The sequence below is a fragment of the Ostrinia nubilalis genome, chromosome 20 (assembly GCF_963855985.1).
Source record: "Ostrinia nubilalis chromosome 20, ilOstNubi1.1, whole genome shotgun sequence".
NCBI classification, from domain to species: domain Eukaryota; kingdom Metazoa; phylum Arthropoda; class Insecta; order Lepidoptera; family Crambidae; genus Ostrinia; species Ostrinia nubilalis.
In genome coordinates, this window is record NC_087107.1 from 11,944,682 (window position 1) to 11,968,712 (window position 24,031).

The 24,031-nt window shown below is 37.8% G+C and overlaps 1 protein-coding gene across 1 annotated transcript in view; it reads right to left on the reverse strand.

The window, feature by feature from the left end:
* Positions 1-401: 401 nt before the first annotated feature.
* Positions 402-24,031, reverse strand: part of LOC135081905 (nephrin-like) — a 183,528-nt gene continuing 159,898 nt past the window's right edge. Inside the window, exons 7-13 of the mRNA XM_063976686.1 lie at positions 6,927-7,133; positions 6,055-6,200; positions 5,635-5,782; positions 3,552-3,682; positions 1,754-1,913; positions 520-681; positions 402-469 (exon numbers count right to left, since the gene is read on the reverse strand). Coding sequence (XP_063832756.1) covers positions 402-469; positions 520-681; positions 1,754-1,913; positions 3,552-3,682; positions 5,635-5,782; positions 6,055-6,200; positions 6,927-7,133 — 1,022 coding nt within the window. The remainder of the gene's footprint in view (positions 470-519; positions 682-1,753; positions 1,914-3,551; positions 3,683-5,634; positions 5,783-6,054; positions 6,201-6,926; positions 7,134-24,031) is intronic.

Here is a 24,031-nt window from a genome sequence, read left to right on the forward strand (position 1 = left end):
GTAGCTGTATTAGTTACCAATTGGTTAGCTATCTATAAATTAACAATTCGTATCGAGAATAATATTGGGTCGTGTAAATATTATGTAGGTTTTTGAAACTAACTTAATGAGAATGAATGGTTGAGGATTTCAGATGGAGCGCGCTTCCACCTTCGGCATGATTATCATTTATCATCAGGCGAGACGCTAGCCAAGAGCTTCCTATTGTGGATTAGGAAAAGTGAACTCCCCAGCTCGTCTGGCCACCGTGGGGAGTGAAGGCTCCTTTTGCTCCAACCCTCGACCTGCCTCTGGTGTATGCAGGAGCAGTGGAGACTAAATGACGTCACTAGACTCACCATATCTAGCGGGCGAGACCTGGAAGCTCTCGCCGCTGTTGTTGAACTGCCAGTAGAAAGTGACTACGGGTCTTTGTCTTCTTCACTGGATATACCATATATGGCAGGGGAGTCTAAGCTTTCACCTGCTTCTGTAATGGAGACTAAATGATCTAATGATGATGTATTTCTCTGGACTCACCGTATCTAGCGGGCGAGACCTGGAAGCTCTCCCCGCTGTTGTTGAACTGCCAGTAGAAGGTGACCTCGGCGGGGTCCGCGCTCACGGTGCAACGCACGCGCAGCGGCTCGTCTAATCGCGCGCCGATCAGGAGCGGCGTGGGCTGGGCGCATACAGGCGCGACTGTTTGTAAAAAGTAAAGCCTGGTCCGTGAGCACGTAGAATCCTGTCCGATGACCCCAAGCTACCCATCCCTATCGCTCGCGCGTAATTATGTTGCTGTCGCGCTCGCACACTCACTGCGGGCGCCCGTCGCACAGTCGCGACAGCAACATAATTACGCGCGAGCGATAGGGATGGGTAGCTTGGGATCATTGGACGGGATTCTACGTGCTCACGGACCAGGCTTTAGTAGTAAGTATTATTAAGTAGACGGTTGCTTACACTCAACATTAAAAACTAAATTTTCGTTTTTAAACTATCAGTTGATTCCGGGAAGTATTTATTTGTATTTCAATAGTTCGTTTAACGTTGACAAATTGAAAGCCACATCAATTATTAGGAATATAGAAGTGTTTTAAAGAGGTTTTAGGTATTATTGGATAATATTGTCAACCACCCAACTACATACTACTTCCTTCTCGTGTATTTGTTTGCAAACTATTACTATAATAATAATAGTCGCGCCGATCAGGAGCGGCGTGGGCTGGGCGCATACTGGCGCGACTGTTTGTAAAAAGTAGTAGTAAGTATTATTCTTGGTATTTTTCACAGGCGCCATCTTTCGGGATTTATGAGATGGAACAGGATTAGATTTCCTCGAACCGAAGATCTCTGGTACCTACTATAGTCCGGTCTGTGAGCACGTAGAATTTTGTCCAATGATCTTGGACTTGGGTAGCTTGGGGTCATTGGTCAAAATTCTACGTGCTCACACAGACCGGGCCTTAGTTACGGTACTATTGCTCTGGTACGCACCTGCGAGGATCGCCAGGAGAGGTATTATTTAGGGAAGGCAACTGTTTAAAATCCTTTCAATGACATGTTTTACTTAGTTAAAAAAATTGTGATGAGTTTTTTACCGGGGCGAAAAAAGCTATGAGAAGTAGTCTCTCGTATACTCGTTCCCACCGTTGCGACTTTAGGATGTTATACAGCTTTACCGTTAATGTAAAGTAAACCAGAGGAGAATGTGGTTACAAGGACATATATTTAAGATCTTGAAACCAATTAATAAGTGACCAGCTCTACTCACACTGCACCCTCAAGTAGACCGCCTGACTGCTAGACTCTCCCATCTGGTTGGCTGCTCTACAAGTGTAGAGCCCTCCATCCCTCCTCGTCACTCTTTGGAGGACCAGGGACTTGGTGCTGATGAAGACTCCCGAGGAAATGTTCTGCGCCACTAGCACATCCTAGAATAGAATGGATGGTTAGGATTTGACTTGATGAGGAGTCAAAAGACTGTCAAAGTAACTAAGTACATACAATGTTAGGAGCAGGACGTAAGGTATAGATCGTTTCATCCACGAAGACGCGCCCCACCATTTTTCCGCCAATGTTTGAGTGTTATTGGTACATGCTAAATTATCAATGAGTGCACACGCCCATTACAATAAAGGCGCTCGGATTGTTCGGATCAAACTCCCCGCACCCCGCGCTTCCTTCGACCAAAAATTGGTAGGGCGCGTCTTCATGGATGTTTATAGTTCCTGTGTAGCTGAGGATGCCGGTTAAATGTGACCGTTTCCATCTTCGGCCTAATCATCACTTTGTATAATTTTTTTGTAATTACTCCGACAAATAATATTAAAAGAAATTAATATGTGTAATACCTTACATCAAACTACCTATAGGTACATTAATGTTGCAATATATGTATAATCGTGGGTTCAATTCCCGCCTTAGGCAGTTCGATTTTTTCAAGTTATTTATAATTTTCAAATTAGTTTGAGATGCGACTCTTAACGCTAAAAATTAAATAACTATGTATAACCTTTTGAAATTACGTATTAATTATGTCCGTGTGCTTAATTTGCCTCTTGAAACTGAAACTGAACTGTTTCAGTAACCACAATATTATTATACGATTTTCCAATTAAATTTAGGTCTATGCACATCAGTTGTGAACTAAATATCTAGTTAAGTGTCCATTTCAGTCACCTAAAATGGTTCGCATGATTGCTAAAATCTTTTGTACTATAAATAATTTCACATATTGGAGCAAATAATACGTAATTTGATATTAAAATTCAAAGCTAGTTTATTAAATTCCACGTTATATATCTAAATGTTTCACAATATTTTCAATACATTAGAGGCATATTGAATAAATTGGCAAATCACGAGCATGGTTCGCATATTTTCATAAATTAATTTGTAAAAAAATCATACAAAGTTAAATTGAATCAAAATAAACGGAATATTTGTGTACAATTACCGAGGTTTCAATTTATAGTCGATTTATGAAAGCGTTATTAGGTATTTTATTACGGAGGAATTTAAATCGAAATACTTAAAATTTTATATCGGTAGCTGAATTTGTTCATTCATAATATTAAGTTATTACTGTAGGTAATCATTACTATCTTCGGAGATAAATGTTAAGATAAAAAAGTACTAGAGTGCTAGCTTCAACTTTTTACTAGTATGCCATGATGACTGAGAGTGAGTGAATGATTTCAGACTCACGTTATGAAAGATCCTGTGCTCTTTGGGTAGGTTAAGATGTTGGTCTAGCCATTGCTAATAAATTAATGATTGAATGCTATTAAGACACATGTACCTATCAGACTCACTCACGTTGTGAAACCAGGAAATCCTGTGCTCCTTGGGGTTGGCTCGGCTGTTGCACTCGTGGTATATAAATAAATGAATGAATGAGTGAACGATATAAACGACACATATTATGTAGCAGATTCCCTCACATTATGAGACCAGGTGCTCTGGACAAGTGGCACTCTTTGATCGTTCCGAAAAGCGAATCCCGATCCCCGAAAACCGTTGCAAATGAATAAGTGAATGGTAAAGACACATGTTCCAGACTCACTCACGTTGTGAAACCAGGAGATCCTGTGCTCCTTGGGGTTGGCCCGGATATTGCACTCGAAGTACACGTCGTCCCCTTCCTTGATGTCGTTGGGGTTGAGGGTGCTGCCCAGGGACATGGTCAGCACCGGCCTGTCTGTGGAGAAAGATGGGGTTGAGAAATAAAGACTTTTCGGAAAGGGCTCTTAATTTTCTGTCTTTTTACAGGTTTATTTCTTAGAGCACCTTCAAATTAGAGGCGTGAGGAAGTGCTGCATGTTGCGTTTGACGTTGCATTGCAACTGCGCTTCTAGAAATTGTATGAAGACTAGTAGTAACACGGCAAGTGCGCTACAGTTTACCACTGCAGCGTTTCGGGCCTCTAACTTGAAGGCGCTCTCAAAACGATATCATTCTGTGTTTATTTTTCACGGACACAAGGATTAAAGATAAATAAATATGTTGTCATTAGGTACTAACGTGAGCATTTTGTTATGACTACAAGTTGTTTTAGGCCTAATATACGTCCGTGATGAGACAGGTATAGGTACAATTTTTATTCTGAACAGTCTAGTTGCTTGATAGTCTTAGCATGCCACATTGTCAATGAAAATATCATAATAATAGTGTCATAGTAACTTTATCATACAAACTGTTAATGAAACATGTACCTACCTAACAAACTAAGCTTTTGAAATTAACCCCACAAATAACGTAGACAATAAAACAGCTTATTTGAATAAATTATGCAAATGGAAGTTGACAATAAAAACTTTGTTTAATAAGAGCACTATAATTTTAGTGCCTAATAAGACGGAAGTTTTTAATTAGTCCGTTAATTCTTGAAATTAATAATAGGCACAAGAAACTGTATATTGAATGCTTTGTGTTGTAATAAATTAGATAGAGTTCGTTCGTTTGTTCGTTTCAGCCAAATGACGTCCACTGCTGGACAAAGGCCTCCCCCAAGGTTTTCCACAATGAACGGTCCTGCGCTGCCCGCATCCAGGCTCTTCCCGCGACCTTTACCATGGCGAGGCGAGGCAAGGCGTTGGAGCGGGCTATGCTCGGAGTTTCCCTGCGTGATCGAATAAGAAATGAGGAGATCCAAAGTGACCGACATAGCTCGCAGAATTGCTTGCTTAGATAGAGTACTTATTGTTTTTTAAATATCTACTGACGATTGTACTTCAGCTGAGTTATCTTTTATGGGGTTTTCTCACACCTACAAACTTTAGCAGGTAGGTTCCTTATGGGGTTTAGAGATCCGCTAAGAACGTATTATAAGAAACTCGGGTGAGGTTTCGTAAACTATTATGTTCTTAGCGGATTAAGGGGGTAAAACGGAGCCCAAGCGTACAAAGTCGCGGGCGGCCGCTAGTTTTTTATAGAATCTTTTTGTACAGACATTTTTTTACATACATAATGTTATATCATTCTGTATATTGGCACCAAATAGAAAAAGTTTGTACAAAATGTTCAGACAAAACAAACTTTGTATTAACCGGTATCGAACGACTTGGTATTTAGGGCCTTTATTCTGGTCGGCTTACCCTTACCTTTTGGCTTACTGGAAGGATATAAATATTTTTGCAGACTTATTTCAAAGAAACTACGATCTATCCACGGGTGGGTTTTTATAATAATAAATCTAAACATTTCAAATAGTGAACTCATTTTGGAGATCCAGACACATTATACAAACTTACAAAATCCGTTCTCTTTTTATAAAATTACTGATAGACTGTTGAGAAAAAGTAGCCGTGTGATTCCGGCTGAGTAGAATTGCACCACGCCAATGATATTATATAAAAAGTTTTATAATATCATTGCACCACGCCCACTTTCCCTGCAGTATAAAGATTCTCCACTGTTCCCGGGTAGGTACTTTTCCCGGAGACGGCCAAATGTGGCCTATGGTTGGGTGTAATTTATTAATATTTTCTATAATAGGAAAACATACAGCTTAGAATGCAATCTGCATTTTAACGAGTTTTACATTATGTGTAAAATTATTTAGTTTTCCTTTTGTCTCTGGAAAATCAGGGAGGGCTGACTGCCATCGTCTGACTGGTGAATTTCCTGTGCTATCTCAATGCTGTGACTTACAGACGACGCTCATCCTGAAGGAGTCTTCTAGGGCGACGCTGAGCACCGGGTTGTCAGCGCGGCAGCGGATGACAGCGCCATCGTCTTCTGGCTGCGGCAGCATGCTCAGTCGGCTGACTGTCGTCGTCTCATTGGTAAATTCACTGTGCTGTACAAATATTTGAAATTAAAATATCTAGTTGGAAACCTTTTTGGAAGTTGATCCCTTGGGAAAGGTCTTTTTCCTGAAGTAGGATTGGTTAATCCAAGCCAGTCATGACAAACTGGGAAGAAATTCACAAAAATTAATTATGTTCCTAACCTGGAACCTAGATTCCTATACCATGGAACAAAGAAGGCGCTTAGTCTAAGGGTGAAATTAATAATTTATATTTTTCCTAGCAGTATTTACTAGTGTTTAAGAAAGTTACTTTTTCTTACCTTTCCCCTAGTATATCTCCTATTTTCCCTGTACCACGTAATTTGCGCGGACGGCCGACTGCCGTGCGACACGCACACTAACGTGATCTCTTGGTCCGCTGACATCTGCCCTGGTTTGTTCGTGATCATCACTGATGTTGGCCGTACTGCAGACAAAAATAGTATTTGGTGACGTGGACCTTATCAACAACACAAAAAGATAAAACTCATCCTATAGAAAACATGTAATGCTCTATGATCATTATCTGATGGTATACGTCACTTTGTCCGCCTTTTGCATAGCTAAACATACTGAACTATAAACTCGAAAGTTTAGTACCTACAATAAATGAATGGATAGGACCTATTAACACGAGAACAGACGGATATTGACGGTTAATCAACAGTGGGCTTGCCATGCGTTTACGTTACGTGTGCTCGCTAGCGACTGCTTTCAAGAACTAAAATCTTCGTAGATTTTTGTGACGTACTCTCTAGAGACCACACTGAATAGCACTTAGGCTATATTTATTCAAATCTATGAGGGCAAAGCCACGGGAAAAAGCTACTCGTGTGATCAAAGTGACTGCGAACTAAGCGTTAAGTCCATCTATTTAAATGTAAAAAACTTCATTAAAGTAGGTAGGTACTTCATGTGGGACTGGGTATTTTAGAGAGTAAAAGATTCGAAATAAAGTTTTAGGACAACACAATATCGTTCATCGGCGTACGACATACTCCTAAAACGGCGTAATTATCATTTTTCATTAGTTTGGCATTTTAATAGAATATTGATCTATAGCCCGGTCTGTGAGCACGTAGAATTTTGTCCAATGACCCCAAGCTTTGGACAAAATTCTACGTGCTCGCAGACCAGACTTTAGAAAACTTACATCTCATCTCAACCCTAGCAGTCCTTTCATGGGGGCTCAGCAAGGGAGTATTCGTGGCCTGGCACCTAATGCTGGTGTTCAGCCAGCTCCTCTCAGCACCGCCCACGCTGATCCTGCTGATGATGACCTTGCCATCGTTCTTCAGGACCGTGTGGTCTTCCAACGGCTTGTTGTTGATCAGCCAAGTGAGGGTCGGCTGAGGACGGCCTGCAAAAGAGAGGATAGGTTAGAGGTGTTTTTTAAAGCATTTGAAGAGTTAAATATGGATATTATACCCATTTTTAAATTCCACAAAATAAGACAGACAATTTCTCGATGCGATAAATACATTTTTTTCACCTCAGTAAGGTGCCAATTCTCAAGAGAAAAACATAAAACGAAAAACTCAATTGATTCAAGTCTCCGTAATCGAATTACCGTGATTTTTTCAGTCCATAACATTATCTCCCATTTACCTCCAACTCAATTATGTAACTGCTCACAAAATCTCTAAATGTGGTTCAAGCCTTTCAGAAATGAGCCCCGGAATATCGCCATTGGATATGACTTTTAGGAACTTAAAATTGAATTCCACAAATGAAGAAGATTTGAGTGGATTCGTTAGAGAGCACTTAGTATGATAGACTCTACAAAAAATGCGGCAATATTATAGTTTTTTTTGTTATAGTTATTGCAATTCACGATGGCGAGTAAGCATTACATGCGTGGTGGCTCGCTACCGTTCGTTTTTCAAAAGTTTTGATAGACATTACACTATCCTTATGTGCATGTACACGTACACACACAAGTGAAGCTCACTCGCCTTTGTAAGTTGCAAAAACTATAAATCTAACTAAATTAGTGGAAATAAACGACAGTCAAAACACTTTGACAGTGACTTTGCCAAAACGCGCTTTCACTATTTATTACTTAATAGGGATGTTTCCTGGGTCAAAAAGCAAGAGTTTTAATTAGTCCGTCAGTTAACTTATCAAAAAATACTCTACACGTATTTTTCACTTTTTCAAACTAATGAAAATTTAAAGAGATAAAGCGCGCCAAAGTTCATAAAAAGAGGCCCGTGACGTCAATGCTTGCATAAAAGTGCCGCACGTTGTGACGTCGTGCGGAACTTCAACGCACCATAACTATGTAATTATTTGTTAGATTGACAAATAAAAATATATGTGTCCAATATTTTTTGATATTAAACATGACGGACTAAAAAAAATTTTTTAGGAAACTAGCCTATTGCAAAGAAAGTATTATTGGCGTACCTCTAAGTACCTTTTCAACCGACTTCAAAAACAGGAGGAGGTTCTCAATTCGACCCGTATGTTTTTTTTTCTATGTTTGTTACGCGATAACTCCGCCAATTATGAACCGATTTGAACAAATCTTTTTTCGGCGTATAGGTAATACCTCAAGGGTGGTCCCATTTAAATTTAATAATAAAAAAAACAACCCCAAGGGTGGAAAATTGGGGATGAACTTTTTTATACGCAATATCTCCGCCGATTATGAACCAATTTGAACGATTATTTTTTTTGTTGAATAGGTATTATTTGTGTTCACGCATTTGAAGTCGGTTTTTTTTTTTTAAAGTTATATCGAGGTAAGGTAGGATCAGTGGCGGGGTTTAGTTTAAATTGCACAGAAAAATCCTATATTTGATGACAAAAAATCGGCAAAAATGATAAACTTTCAGACTCAAAATTTCATTGCTAATAACTGCTGAGTAAAATGAGTTAATATATAAGGCGAGCATGGGTGACTTTTATCACCGTGACAGTATGTTTCTCCTTATAAGAATAAGTACTACGTTGCCTCTCTTTTTCTCTTTATAAAAGTGTAAAAGAGAAAGAAATAGTTGTCACGGTGTCAAAACTCAACACATTAACTCTACCACCATAAAAGCAGTTAAATATATCATGATGTCTAATTTTAAAAGCTCGTCTTTTTCAGCGTGGCCGAGACTAAGATTGTCTATGGATTTGCGAAGGATTCTGAGACGTCTGTAACGTAATTTGTCTTCATTGTACGGTAATTGATGGAGATTTAGATATAACAGCTTGATAGAGCGCTACTTTACTTCGGAAAGCAGTTATTTTCGAAATGATGTTCTATTTACAAAGTCATTTAGTTAAGTATGATTTAGGTACGGTTATTAAGTGAGTCTTTAGGGACGTTTAACTAATTGCTACAAAAATATATTTGATTTTATGTAACGTACCTATTTACGTGCGTTAAAGTTCTTCAATCAATACAAAAATGTTTAGGTAAAGAAAAGTTTCAAGCAGCATTCAAATAAAAAATATTTACGTATTTTGCATTAATACACAATAATTGAAAATTGGACATACTATACCTACACGTTAATAATAAAATAAAGGTTCAATTGCTTAAAAATTATGTAGAATCATAAAATGTGTTAATGTGTGTAATGTTAGTCACGTAAAAACAATAAAATGTACACACACTTACAATATTACAACCGGTTACGCGATTGCAGAGAAATAATATTTTTAATTATTCAATTACTATTTGATTTCACTCATAAACACGCTTTCATTACAGATTTTAATGACACATTAATTCGTTAACGATAAAATAAAAGAACGTCGAAAAATATCAGCACATTATTTTTTACGTTTAAAATCGGAATCTCCATTAGCCAATTTTACTTTTAAATCTGCAAAAACAAACTCTATCCAGCCAGCCTCGCAAATCGAATAGCCACTATTTAAAAACTTTTTGGACATTCGCATTTTGATTCGATTTTTAAAAATCGAAAAACTGATGGCGTTTAAAAAGCTGAGGTGAGGTCCAACAAAGTGTAGTGTTGTTCAAAGGTTCAATTGCCAAAATGGTGAATTTTAATCGATTTATTCGAGTGAAGCTTATACGAGTGCCTATCGAATTGGTACGAAAAATAACTGGAAAGTTATAAATTTTAACGAGATAACGTAAATATTTGTGGATTGCCTTAATCCAAGAGGTCTTATTCCGTTGGAATTTTCTCGTATAACTAAGTTATTGAGTTTGCGAACTCCTCAAAGAATTGAACGAAAATACGTCAGAGCTTGTTAGTGTTTTTATGTTTCCCACTCATAAAGAACGTAGGTTCGATAATATTTGGCGCAAGCAGAAGTTTGCTGGAATGTTTACAAACGTAAACGAGTGTTCTCTAACATAATTTTGTAAGAAATAACAACATTGAAAGTACTTACTTAGCGTTGCTTGGAACCTTGTGTCTAAATTTTGAGTTAACATTTATAATTAAGTAAGGTACTCTGACTTTTGCTTGCTATGTTACAGAAGTTGGCCGTGAGATGAATGTACTCGTAGTAGGTCAGAGGTGGAATTGTGTAAAGCAATCGTAATCATTTGACAGTTCATAACGTACGATAAAGTCAGTTAAACAAAGCGTTTGACAGAATAATCGTACGTTATGAACTGTCAAAAGATTACGATTGCTTTACACAATTCCACCTCAGGTAAATGTCAAATCAAAAATTGACAACAACTAATAATGCAAAATATCGGGTTATTTCAGTCATTTACAAATTAATATACCTTCTTAGAAATCTTCTTAACTAGGAGATCCTATTTGAGATCAACTCTATCATTGCCACATCAGAATGCATTTCACGGATTATTATAAACTAACGATAGATAGATGGCTTGAAAATTATAAACAACTTGAAAAAACGAACTGTCTAAGGCGAGAATCGAGCCCACGATTCGATTCAATTCAATCTTGCCTTAGGCAGTTCGATCAGCTTCTTCTTATCGTGTCGACAACAAACCTACAGTATCAGCCTAAAACTCTGCTACAAGAGTGGCGTTGTCAGCAGCATTCATTAAATCCTCCTGCGTGCAGTTGCTCAGGCACTCAGGCAAACATGGCAGTTCGATTTTTTCAGATTAATTTATAATTTTCAAATTAGTTTAAGATGCAACTCTTAACGCTAAAAATAAATAGCTTGATAGAAAACATTGTAAGGGTGCATACTTATAAGTTCAATAGATTTAACATTCCTCTTTAATTAATTATCCCACCAATTACACTTAATGATCAAAACCGCATTAAAATACGTCATACATATAGCTTCAAAAATCTAAGCACACGTATAAACAGAGCTATTTGTCTGTACATATCCAAATGAGACTCTACGCCTCTAGGAATATGGTTGAATGATTTCTTAAAATAAGTCAAGATAACATTAAGGACATAGTGCAGGATCAACCAGTAACTTTAATAAAGAGGTTCATAAAAATAGTTTTGTAGTTGATTTAGTGTCAATAGTGTCTATAGTGCCAAATTTGGTATTTACTTCGTGAAATTACTACTATCAATCCTAAATTCTTAAAGTAATTCTATCAATTCTAAAAGATGTTAAATATGAACATGTACGGAAGAACGCACATTATAGCGATTTGGTATCGGCCAATTCCTCATCAACTGTGCAACTACAAATACTGAAGTTTTTTGGTCACGTCTCTAGAAATGAGAACTCGATGGAGAGACTGGTAGTTCTGGGCTAGGTGGAAGGGAAGAGAGCACGCGGTCGATCGCCAATCCGCTGGATAGATGCCATCACAAAGGCCACTGAGTCCACCATGGTCCAGTGTACTCGCGACGCCTCTAACCGTCAGAAGTGGAAGCACATCGCCAGGAGAGCTACCCTTGGAGATGACATCATCACACCATGTACCTCACCAGCGCAACCACGATCACTCTGACAAGAGTGCCCGACTAAGAAGAAATTCCTCATTCAAATTGCAGACCGGGCTATCGGCTGACTAAAAATCTATGGGGTGTTTAAAGGTGGCATCTAAATACTACTAATATACATAATGAAGGGCGACTTTGATCCTTCTGCGCTTAAATTTTGAAAAGGCTTATGAAAAATTTATGCTGAAAATTACATTTATATGACTGTTTAACTGTTTTAAAAAAAGGAGGTTCTCAATTCAACTGTATGTTTTTTTAATGAAGCGAATTTTCCAGCGCGTTAAGAATGAAACGAAATAATAGTATTATGTTATAAGCGGATTAGCAGGCAATCGGCACGTATCACTAAAATAGACTTACAATCGAGCAAAAAGGTTCTGGAGTAGGTCTAGTCCATTCACCATACAATATAGGTACTTATCACGAACCGTCTTAGAACTCATCATTACTTTCCATCGCGTGAGATTAATATCAGTTACTCAAGTAAAAAAAAAGAAAATATAAATTTTAAGACAAAATCGTGTCAGACGGAGGCTGGCCAAAAAATTTCAAAGAGGAGATCCCATGTTCATGGTCACAGTGATAACGACCATGATATTATGCCTTTCGTATTTGTGTGCAGGATTTTTAATAAGCTAACCCAAATAGCCAATAGAGTCCAAATTTCCTTGGCAGAAGAGCATAATTTTAAGTTTCCAGTTCCTAAAACCCCGAAATTACAACTATTTAGATACCATCATTTCCTGCTGTTAAATATTCGACACTTGATGCCTGAACTTTTGATATTATCCACATGCCTGAAGTATCAAAAAAGCAATTAAAATATAGCTATTTTCTTGCTACTATTTTAAGTAATTCGTTCGGAATTAGTGGACACAGTTTTCCGAGTACGGTAGACAATAAATTATCATTAAAGTTTGTAGAGGTCATTTTTGCGGAGTTTTTTGTGGGCTCTCAGTTAGAGAGAGAACGTCATTGTTTTATATTATTTCATACGTGAGGCTAGAAAGAATATGACGTCATTATTTTTTCACTGGCAAGAATAGCTGTGATTTCATAATTTCGTAAACCTTCCCCAAGGGAAGCCAGAGCTGCTTTTTTGAGGTTTGATTTGAGTAGGATGCATCCTACTCTATGTTTGTTGAGAATAAGAATAAGAAATTTATTCATAATGTTCATTACATGTCAAATTTTCAATATATTTTCTTATTAATAATAAACAATTGCAGTATTAATAAGAAAGAAATACACATCATGTCCAAATAAATTAATAATACAAATAGAGACTTATGCCATTCAAGAACTTGTTTCCAGCTTTCGATGGTTCTTCAACAGAAAATATTGAGCTTGCTATAATTATTATGGGACATTATGTCCATTATTTTGGTCTTTTGCCCAACTTTAGCCTCAGCTTCGTTTTCGTAGGTTTTTTTCCCATTGTAGAATTAACAATCGTATTTCTGCTCACGCCTAGGGTATGGGAAGGGTAGTACTGAACCACACGAGGAAAACCATAACTTAAAGGACATTGGGAACTTTAATATGAGAAAATGCCCCACGGCGGACAAAGATGAAACGTATTTTATTTCAAAGCTTTATACTTGTAGGTATATTCACTTAAAGCGCTATGTTGTGAGATATGGGAATTCTGAGATATGACGAGTCTAAGTTGAAAATATATTTGTCTAAAACGATTTGATATTTTTACATGTTATGTTGTTTGGCATTGCAGAGTAACCAATAAAAGTCAATAAAATAATATAAATAAATAAAATATATAAATAAATTAATATAAATAAATAAAATATTATAAATACTTAAATTAATATTAGACAACATCTCATATATTACTCCAACCCAAAATAAGTAGCTAAGGCATTTGTGTTATGGAAATCGGGAACGACGAACCACAACACACCCAAACCAGAGACAATGTGAAAAGATCGTTTTCTATATTATCCCGGTCGGGAATCGAACCCGGGACCTCAGGATTGGCCCGGCACACCTTGAAAACCGGTGTGTGCGCCTCTCCGCCACGGAGGTCGTCAAAAATGTTACCTAAATGTAAAATAAAATAAAATATTAAAACTTCATTTTGTCAATATTCCCATATAAGAGAGAAAAAAGAATGCACGGAAATTCATTGGATATTAGTATGTATCATCTGTGATAGGTTTCGTTTGTGTCCGCTACTTTTCGAAAAGTGGGGCAAAAAGTTCCCAATGTCATTTCCCTTTCTGATTTAATTCACTCTCATTATACACATAGACGTTCCTCGACGTAGCTTCTTGGTAATTTCTCAGATGAAGTTACTCGTAATTTGCGAATATTTCTCTTGATTTAAATCCCTTTGAAGCATAAAAATGGAATGGATCCGCCGTAATTGGGTATGATTGAATTTGTGAAAAGTGTGATCTTAATTTGTTTTTGTAGACTTGAAGAGCTTGTTGGACTCAATGATTATTGTAAGGGTATTTAAGTGGGTATCACCGCGCAAAATTTGATTTCTACCTTCAAATAATATTAATAATATTCTATTGGGTTCGTAAAACACATACTATCACATAATTATTATGTCATGCTCTCGTAGCTGTAATCTTTTCAATTTGTTTATCTAGTGTGTGTAAGTTTTTACTTAATAATGAATTAAATAACACATTCAGAGGTTTAAAGTAAAAATCTGCAACAGTAGGTAAGGCCACAAGTAAGGCTGAGTTGCACCACCTAACTTTGACCGTAACTATAACCGGTGTTTTGTGTATGGAGTTTGACAGATTATAAATAAAATAAATAATCGCCACGTGATTTTACATAAAAAACTAAACGCTGACCGCCGAAATGTATGAAGTGTCGGGCGATCAGCTTCACTTAGGAACGTTCCCTTCAATTACATACATATTGATCTGTCAGCGCCGACGGTCAGCGAGCGGTCAGCGCGATTCTAAAACCCGCCTAAGAAAAAAAACGACCTATAATACAAAATTCCGTTGTTCGATTCCAAAAAGAAAAAAAATAGAATGTTGTTGTTCAGTTCCAAATTTAAAACAGCAAATAAAATGTTCTGTGAAACACAATACAGATTAGCTACATTCCCCCCAGTGTCGGGAACGAGGCTTGGCGGGAAGAATTTGATACGGCGATGTCGCGCGGAGTTACGTCGACGGCATGCTGCTATTAAATTGGATGTCCAAGCGATGTTTTTATTTTTTAATGTTTTTATTGACTGCAAGGTGCAGGACAAATGTCGACATTCGATTCAATCAAGCAACGCTTTTGATTGGTTAAATTTCAACATTTAGAATTTTTAGACCAATTCTATGACTGAAATTGAATCAACTTTTGAGCTTTTTTTGTACTTAAATGGTGCAGTTAAGCGCTACACCTGTTGTGTAGCATAAAGTTGCCAACTTCCTGTGTAGTCATATAACATATAACGAGGTACAAATCTACTTGTCATGAGGTCATGAACTTTGACCTCCAGTATCTTAAGATGCGTACTTATACGAGAGTTCTTAGCTAATGATATTTACAAAAGTTTACTCATTTGTTTAGGCAGGCTGTAAGATATTGCTTTAATTGCATTTACCTACAGAGTGTCCATAACTATAACATGTTACCTACTTACGCTCGTATTCACAAACGATGATTCCTTAAGTGAAGCAGCAAATCGAACGCACAGCGTTGAATAGAGCTCTGTGATTGGTTCGTGTGTCACCCTGTGCGTCCACGCGCACTGTGAGACCTCGTAGTAACATTTGTGAATAAGGGCGTTACACTTTTGCAAAAAAAGTTTGCAAAATAAATTATGTTTACAGCATCCGTTTTCGAGTAATAATAGAACAAAGTTAACTTAATTTGCAACCAGATAGAGCTTGGGTTAAATAATAATAATAAATAATAAATCTTTGGACAATTTCACACAGCGCCAGCTAGCCCCAAAGTAAGCAACTTAATGCTTGTGTTATGGGTGCTAGCTTAACGGATATACTACTTATATACTTTTTTTTAAATACATATTATACATAGTAACACCCAGACCCGTCACAGAAATTAAAATTCATCATTTCAATTTCTGCCCGGCCGGGAATCGAACCCGGAACCTCTCGGCATAGTAGTCCGCTCTGAACCACTACACCAAACGGCTGACATATAAAATAAATAATTACCATGAGTAGGTACTTTCAATTATAATTTGATTTACTCGTATACATACTCCTATTAACACGTATAATACCTTTATCCAAAGGCTTTTCAGGCAAAAACATACTTCCAGGTATTTTAATGCCTCCACTAAACCAAACCACGCAAAGAATATGAGCTCCAAAACAGTGTGCCAGTAACAGCCCATTCCGTTTTAGCCGGTTCACACGTTACGGCTTAACCACGTAATTTGAGGTTTATTTTACACGTCATCTCGTTTTAACTGACTATGAAGCTAAAAATTATATTATGCCTATATTTAGAACCAACAAAATGGCGGAGTTAACAAGGTTTTTAATGAAGACCGCGTCTAAGCAAACTTATAGAACTCCATATAAATGAATTTACTGATTGACGCTACAAAGCATTTTTTAGAAAGACCACATATTAACTCTTATTAAATTGGGAGAGCCATGTTTTGACAGCCCATAAAAAGTATAGTATTCCTTCGTTCTGTTAGGCCGGGCTTTGATAGAGTCTTTTTAAAAAAGGCTAATTATTCTAGCTAAAATAAAATACAATGATTGGATTTGAAAGAGGCAGCCGTCACGCACGAGTGGTAGCGAAGAACTGGCGAGCCCGTGAAGCGGGCGAGCCAACTCGGGCAAAAATGCTGATGCCGCAGGATTTTCTGGGCATCAGGGGTTTTATGTACATCAGAGGGATGTAACACCTCCCCCCATCAAGAATAAACTTAGGGGTTAAATCTCCTAAGTTTATGGGTTTAAGTAAATTTGTCTATAGGTTCCTGCGAATTTTGGGGAATGAGGTTCCCGGGTTCTGTTCGGATTCAGATTCTACTTTAGATTTAATCGCGAGTTCGATTTGTTCGACATCGTGAATGCTGCCTGTTTTTATTTTAGTAAAATTATTATACTTATAGACTATTACAATTATTACAATTATGATTAGGAATAGGATAAACGACGAATAGTGTGCCCCGTATTTAATGATATGTGGTTCTTGAATAACTTTATTTAATTCGGTTAAAATTTTATCATTAGTGTATTTTCCAAAATTTACTTTATTCAGATCGAGATCTTTTAACTTGATGTTGGGTACACCATCGGCCATTTCCTTGAATTTACGGATATTACAACAACTGTCATTAATCAAATTAAAGTCTAAGTTAGATGAAGGTAAAGTTATATTTAATACATTATTTTTTGGTATCAATTGGGTATCTTTACAATAAGCTTTACAAGATGTTGGAATTTCTATGATTCCGGTTCCTATAATATTAGTTTCTAACGTTTCGGAGTTTGAACAATCTATTGACAATTTACTCAAGGTGGATTGAACAAATATCCACTTATTATTCCGGAGTGGTTTCCAAACGTCCAAATTACCACGGATGAATTCCGTTCGACACTGATTAGGTAGTTTTGTTATTACTTTAGATAATAGTTCACTTTCACAATTGGGGTTTTCACTGGTTGGGAACACATTCACTGATTCACAGATATAGTTTTGTTTATTGGTATGTTTGCACTTTTCGAGGGAATCCAAGTTATTGTAGTGTAGTTTGTCCTTTGTTATAAGGATATACTTATGGCTAGGTATTACAACGCTGAATGAGTCTGGTGTTGTTAAGTTATGAGGAGTTGGTAACGGTATGTTATTATACAAATAAAACTGGCGTGGACCTACTAGGGGCACTTGTAGTACAAACATTATCTTATTACTAACATAATAGCTAACTAAATTACTAAGATTTAAAATAACATGAATCAAATTTATATCTAAGTCTACGGCAAGTTCCAAATCACTGGGTAAGTGTCGGTAGTTATCGGCAAGCTCTCTATAAAGTTGTTGCGGAGTTATTACTGACGGATGAATAACATTAACATTACTAAATAAGATTGCATTGATTATGTCTTCGATCTGAAACGATAAGGTAAGCAAAGATGATTCTAAATTGGTGAAAATTTCATTTATTTCAGAAGTTATTAATAGACTATTGGTAGTATCAGAGATATTTATAAGTTTGGCTGAGAGCTTGTTGATAGCTGCACTGAGATTATCTTCGTTAACCTTGATTTTACTTAATGTTTCATTATAAGCGGATAATACAGATGTAGTGACTAATATGTGGTCTTTCATTAATGAAGCTAATCTCTTTTGGTTGTTTTGTACATGTTTTATAGCCGCATCGTATTTGATAGCATCATCTTCGTCCAGAGTACCGAAGATCTGCTTCATAAGGGAGCCTATTCCGGGGATCCATGCGCTACGTTTTACTCTACTGTCTATTAAATGAGTTATTGAAGAATAATCTTTGATTATATCTTTAAAACGGATTGCAAAAGGTTGAAGGATGTTAAAGCACTCGGAATTATCTAGCGGTTTTATTTTCTCGCAAATGAATTTGACCTTATCCAGTTCCTGATTAATATTTTGTATATGCGGCCTTATATATGAAATATCTAATGGAATCAGTATCCTTAAATTTCCACTAATGATTTTGGCTTTTCCAATATAGTCAAAATAGATGCCTGAACTTGTGGGTATTGGTGTTATGAAACTTGGCGTAGCCGTAGCCGACACGCTGAAAATAAACAAATTAAAAGTAAGTTCTAACGTCTAGTGATAACTAACCTATTATATTACTTAACTAAGGAGAACTGGGAAAGACGCCAGCTAATTTCACCTCGTCGCAGTGATGTTTGACGTGACGTCTATTGATTAAAAGAGTGAGGGTATTGTTGTTATGAACAGCAATAACCTTGTATGGACCTTTCCATATAGGTGAAAGTGCTTTACGCAGTCTTACATGATTTTTCAAATATACAAAGTCTCCCACTTTGTATTTAACGGGACGAGTCCTGCTATCGTAGTAGCCTTTGGATCTTTCTTTGGATTTTTCGATGTTTTCAACAGCCCGTTCCCAGGATAATTTAAGTCGGTGTTGGAGCATCCGGACGTAGTCGGGATAAGTAGTGAGGTCTTGACTGTAAATGGAATCGGGAATAAAGGCCTTGTGCCCAAACAGTAGTTCGTAAGGGGTGAAGTTCGTGGTACTATGAATGGCTGAATTGTAAGCTAGGATAGCCGTGTAAACGTAACGAGGCCAATCATCTTGGTTCTCGTTAACGTAAGACTTCAGATATTCTTTAAGTGTCGAATGACTTCTTTCCAGAGCTCCTTGAGTTTGTGGATGATACGGAGTGGACCATATCTGTTTTATTTTGAGGAAGGAACAGGTCTTTTTAAAGAGGTCAGCGGTAAAGTTTGTGCCTTGGTCAGTGAGAATGGAAACTGGGATGCCAAATAGGGAAATGAAGTGGACCAGACAGTCGGTTGTTTCTTCGGAAGAGACACTACGTAAAGGATAAGCTACTGAGAATTTGGTTAGATCATCCTGTATTGTTAGTATATACAGTGTGTCCGGGCTTGTAGTGATCAAACTTTAAGTGCAAAATCTAGGGACAATTTTATCGATAAAAATACTTCAAATTTGGGGCCTGACCCATTTCTCGAAAAATTACATCGATTTAAGTTTTTAATTTTTATTTTACACCTCTTCTTTAAAAAACAAGTGAAAGCGTGGGTAGCTTAACATTAATATGCAAATATTTCATATCATGCGATAGCCAATAAAATTATCTATTAGTAGAAGAAGAAAACAGACACAAATTTCATACATTTTATGGGAGTAAGAATGGATTTAATTAGAAAAATACATTACTTTTTTCACTTCTTTTTCAGTTATTTTCCAACACAAGAAAAACCAGGTCGTTAAGGTATGTTTTATTTGCATTGTATTTTTAGTATTTGAGCTATTCTACAAAACGAATGTAAATTTATTAGTCTACGTCTATTAGTTTCGACGTAATTGTTGAACAAAGATACCCCTTCCCAGCGGTTTCCATAGTAATCGGAATAGGTTGTGTGATTCTTTCAGGCAGTGCATTTTCGCATGTCACGTGCGCTATGGAAACCGCTGGGAAGGGGTATTTTTGTTCAACAATTACGTCGAAACTAATAGACGTAGACTAATAAATTTACATTCGTTTTGTAGAATAGCTCAAATACTAATAATACAATGCAAATAAAACATACCTTAACGACCTGGTTTTTCTTGTGTTGGAAAATAACTGAAAAAGAAGTGAAAAAAGTAATGTGTTTTTCTAATTAAATCCATTCTTACTCCCATAAAATGTATAAAATTTGTGTCTGTTTTCTTCTTCTACTAATAGATAATTTTATTGGCTATCGCATGATACGAAATATTTGCATATTAATGTTAAGCTACCCACGCTTTCACTTGTTTTTTAAAGAAGAGGTGTAAAATAAAAATTAAAAACTTAAATCGATGTAATTTTTCGAGAAATGGGTCAAGCCCCAAATTTGAAGTATTTTCATCGATAAAATTGTTCATAGATTACGCCTTTAAAGTTTGATCACTACATGCCCGGACACACTGTATTTAAGTTTTGCGGGACCTGATTCGGGAAGTGGACCTACAATGTCCAGGGCTATTCTTTGAAAAGGGCTAGTAGAAGTGGTGGTTATCTGCATGGGCGCCTTGTTAGTTCGTCTTAGGGCCTTGTTTTCCTGACAGGAAGTGCAGTTTTTAATATATGATTCTACGTCGCTTTTCATTCCTTTCCAGTAATAGCGTTCTTGGATTCGGCTTAGCATTCGATTGCAACCCAAATGGCCAGCAATCGGGAGGTCGTGATTTTCTCTTAGGATTTTCTTTATTTCACTAAGGCTTGGATGAATTATATTGTTGTGGTAGATATTTACTGTAATATTGGTGTCGTGGAAAAGGTAGACAATGATGTTGTATATTTTAGCAAAAGAATGTTTTTGGAATGGATTTTTAAAGTCAGGTAATGCGATTTCGATTACGTCATCTGTTGATTCTAATAGGTGGTTTCTTACAGTTTTCAATGTTTGGAATATTTCTGGGTAAGTACACTCGTCAAAGTGGTTTACTTTCGGATAGATGAGATAAATTGATTTATTATTAATGTCAGGGATTCTCTCGAATGAGTATAGTTGTTTTTCTGAATACAGTATTTCTTTGGGGTCTGTAGCTTGTTCAAGAATTTCGGAGATATAGGCATTCGATTCGTCTAAATCGATGGACGTAGGGACTAGTAGGATTTTGGCATGAGATTTCAGGAGGGATTGATTATGTTCTAACACCTTTGTGTTATAATTTCTGTTTTTATTATTGATTTCTTTCAGGAATTTGGAGTAATCATCACCGAGGGCTACGTGTTCTGGACTTGAAGGTGAGTTGGGACTTAGGTTAAGTGTTTCAGGATCTTGGAGGGGAGAGTCAGGCGCTGGGAGGAGCAGAGGTGAGGTATCTTGATTTCCAGGTGATGGATCGGGAGCATCTAGGAGTGGCTGAGGAGGTAAGTTTTCTTGCATTTCAGGATTGGATTCAGCGGGAATGTTTTTACTTGTAGAAGGTCTAGGGTCAGGAGTAGTTGTAGTAGGAATTGCAGGTTCAGAGGATTGAGTCGGGTTAGTTTCTTCAGGACTGGATGGGAATGTGATTTCACGATCATCGTCTAATAGGTCAATGTTAGGTATACTGTCACTATCATTTTCAGAAGTATGCGGGAGCTGAATGTTTAGGTCATCCAGCGTGAGCGGACTAAAAGGTAAGTCATTATTTCCGTTATCAGCGGATTGGATAGGATCAAGTTGATTTGGAGCTTCTAATTGCGGTGGAGAGTCGGTAGGAATTATTGGATTTACAGGGTGTCGAGATAATGCGTCAGCATTGGCGTTTACTTTGCCTTTTTTATATTGGATATTATACTCGAACTCTTCCAGTTTTAGGCGCCACCGGACTAAGCGAGACCCGGGGTCCTTGCAATTAAAAAGCCATTGAAGGGGTTTGTGGTCTGTGATGATTGTGAAGCGGGTTCCATAGAGGTAAGGTCGGAACGTTTTGGTGCCGAACAGGATTGCTAGGCATTCCTTTTCAGTCACACTGTAATTGCATTCCGCCTTATTGAGAGTGCGAGATGCGTATGCAATGGGACGGTCTCGTCCCACGGGACCTTGGGATAATATTGCGGATATCGCATAGTTGGAAGCGTCGCAAGTCAGAAGGAAGGGTTGTGTAAAGTCTGGATAAGCTAAAATCGGGGCTGAGACAAGTTTGTTTTTTAGGGATTCGAATGCGAGTTGTTGCTCGTTTTGCCAATTAAAAGGCATGTCCTTTTTAAGGAGGGAAGTTAAGGGTTTAGCTAGTTTTGAGAAATCTGATATGAATCTCCTATAATAGGAGACTAAACCCAGGAAAGATTTCACATCTTTTGGAGATTGGGGTACTGGAAATTCTGTTACGGCGTTGGTCTTGTCGGGGTTAGGCTTAACGCCATTTTCACTGATGATATGGCCAAGGTAAGCCACTTCCTTCCGGAGGAACTCACACTTGTCCGGCTGGAGTTTTAAATTGAAACTACGGATTCTGTTGAAGACGATTTTGAGGTTGTCGATTTGGGAAAATAGGTCAGGTGAGTACACGACGATATCGTCTAAGTAGACGAAGCATCGTGTACCCTGAAGGCCAGAAAGGCAGTTGTTCATGAGTTTTTGGAAGGTGGATGGCGCATTTTTAAGCCCAAATGGCATCCTATTGAATTGGAAATGTCCCTGAGGGACGGAGAACGCGGTTTTGGGTGCGTCTTCAGGAGATACGAGAATTTGATGGAAGCCAGAGGTAAGATCCAGAGTGCTGAAGTATTTGCTCTTGCCTAGCTGGTCGAGGATTTCATGGATTTGGGGAATTGGATAGGTTTCGCCTATAGTGATGTTGTTCAACTTCCTATAGTCGATGACAACTCTCCATTTTCGTCTTCCTTGGGAATCTAGTTTTTTGGGAACTATCCATATGGGAGAGCTCCACGGCGATGAAGAGGGCTCGATAATATTTTGGTCAAGCATTTGGTTGATTTGCGATTCTACCTCCTGCTTATGGCATTCTGGGAATCTGTAGGATTTGGTGTGAACGGGTTCGTCGACTGTAGTTTTGATTTTGTGCTCGAGAGCAGTGGTGAAAGTTAATTGATCGCCTGGCAAGTGGAATATATCTGAGTATTGGGAGCAGAGATCTATAAGAGCATCTCTCTCTTCTTGGTTCAAGTGATTTGCTCTGAGTGAATTTATAACTTCTTCAGTTCGTTTGGATGTCGTTTGTCTACTAGTATGGACAGGATACGCAGAGGTATGAAGAGGTTCTAGGTGAAGATTGAGATTGGTTTTGATATTTATTGGCTGTTCTGAAGTATTGGCGACTGTTATGTTAATTTTATCATTTTCCTTGACTTTTACTAAGCAGTTTGATATTAGTAGGTTCTGAGATATATGCTGATCTAGAATGACACCTTCTTTAAGGTCAGGATTAGAAACTGAACACTCTATTACTTTCTCTGAGCGTGCTGGAACGGTGTAGTAAGGATCCGTAAAGAATAACTTCAGGATATGTTTTCCAAGCTTCAGGGCTTCGCGCGTGAAATCGATGCTGCCATTGAATTGGTTAAGGAGGTCGTTACCCACGATGCCGTCGTAGGGGAAATCAATCTCTCCCACTACGTGAAATTTGTGTTTGATGGAAACTTTGGGTTTATCTTTTAAGTATAACGCCAAATTAAGTGAGCCCAACGTTGGGATGGATTCGTCAGCAGAGTTAAAGCCCTTAAGTTTGAGCTTTTCCTCATTCAGCGGAGTTTGAGGTTTGATACACGACTTTTTGAGTAGGCTTATTGAAGAACCTGTGTCAATTAAAAGCGACAGTGGCATTTCAGAAGCGGCTGTGTTGATTACAACATGTGGTAACGATTTGATTGAGGGATCAAATGATATTTCGTAAATTTGTGTGTTTTTTTCAGTTAGCGGAGTCGTCAGGGAAGGCCTGCGCTTGGGTGTAGTGGATTTTGCATTTGATACAGTGGTTGACTTTGACTCAGCGGATACAGTGGATGCAGTGGATACAGAGGATGCAGTGGATACAGTGGATGCAGTGGATACAGTGGTCGCCTTTGGTTTGGCGGATACAGTGGATACAGCGGTCGCCTTTGGTTCGGCGGATACAGTGGATACAGTGGATGCAGTGGATACAGCGGTCGCCTTTGGTTTGGCGGATACAGTGGATACGGTGGATACAGAGGATACAGTGGATGCAGTGGATACAGTGGATGCAGTGGATACAGTGGAT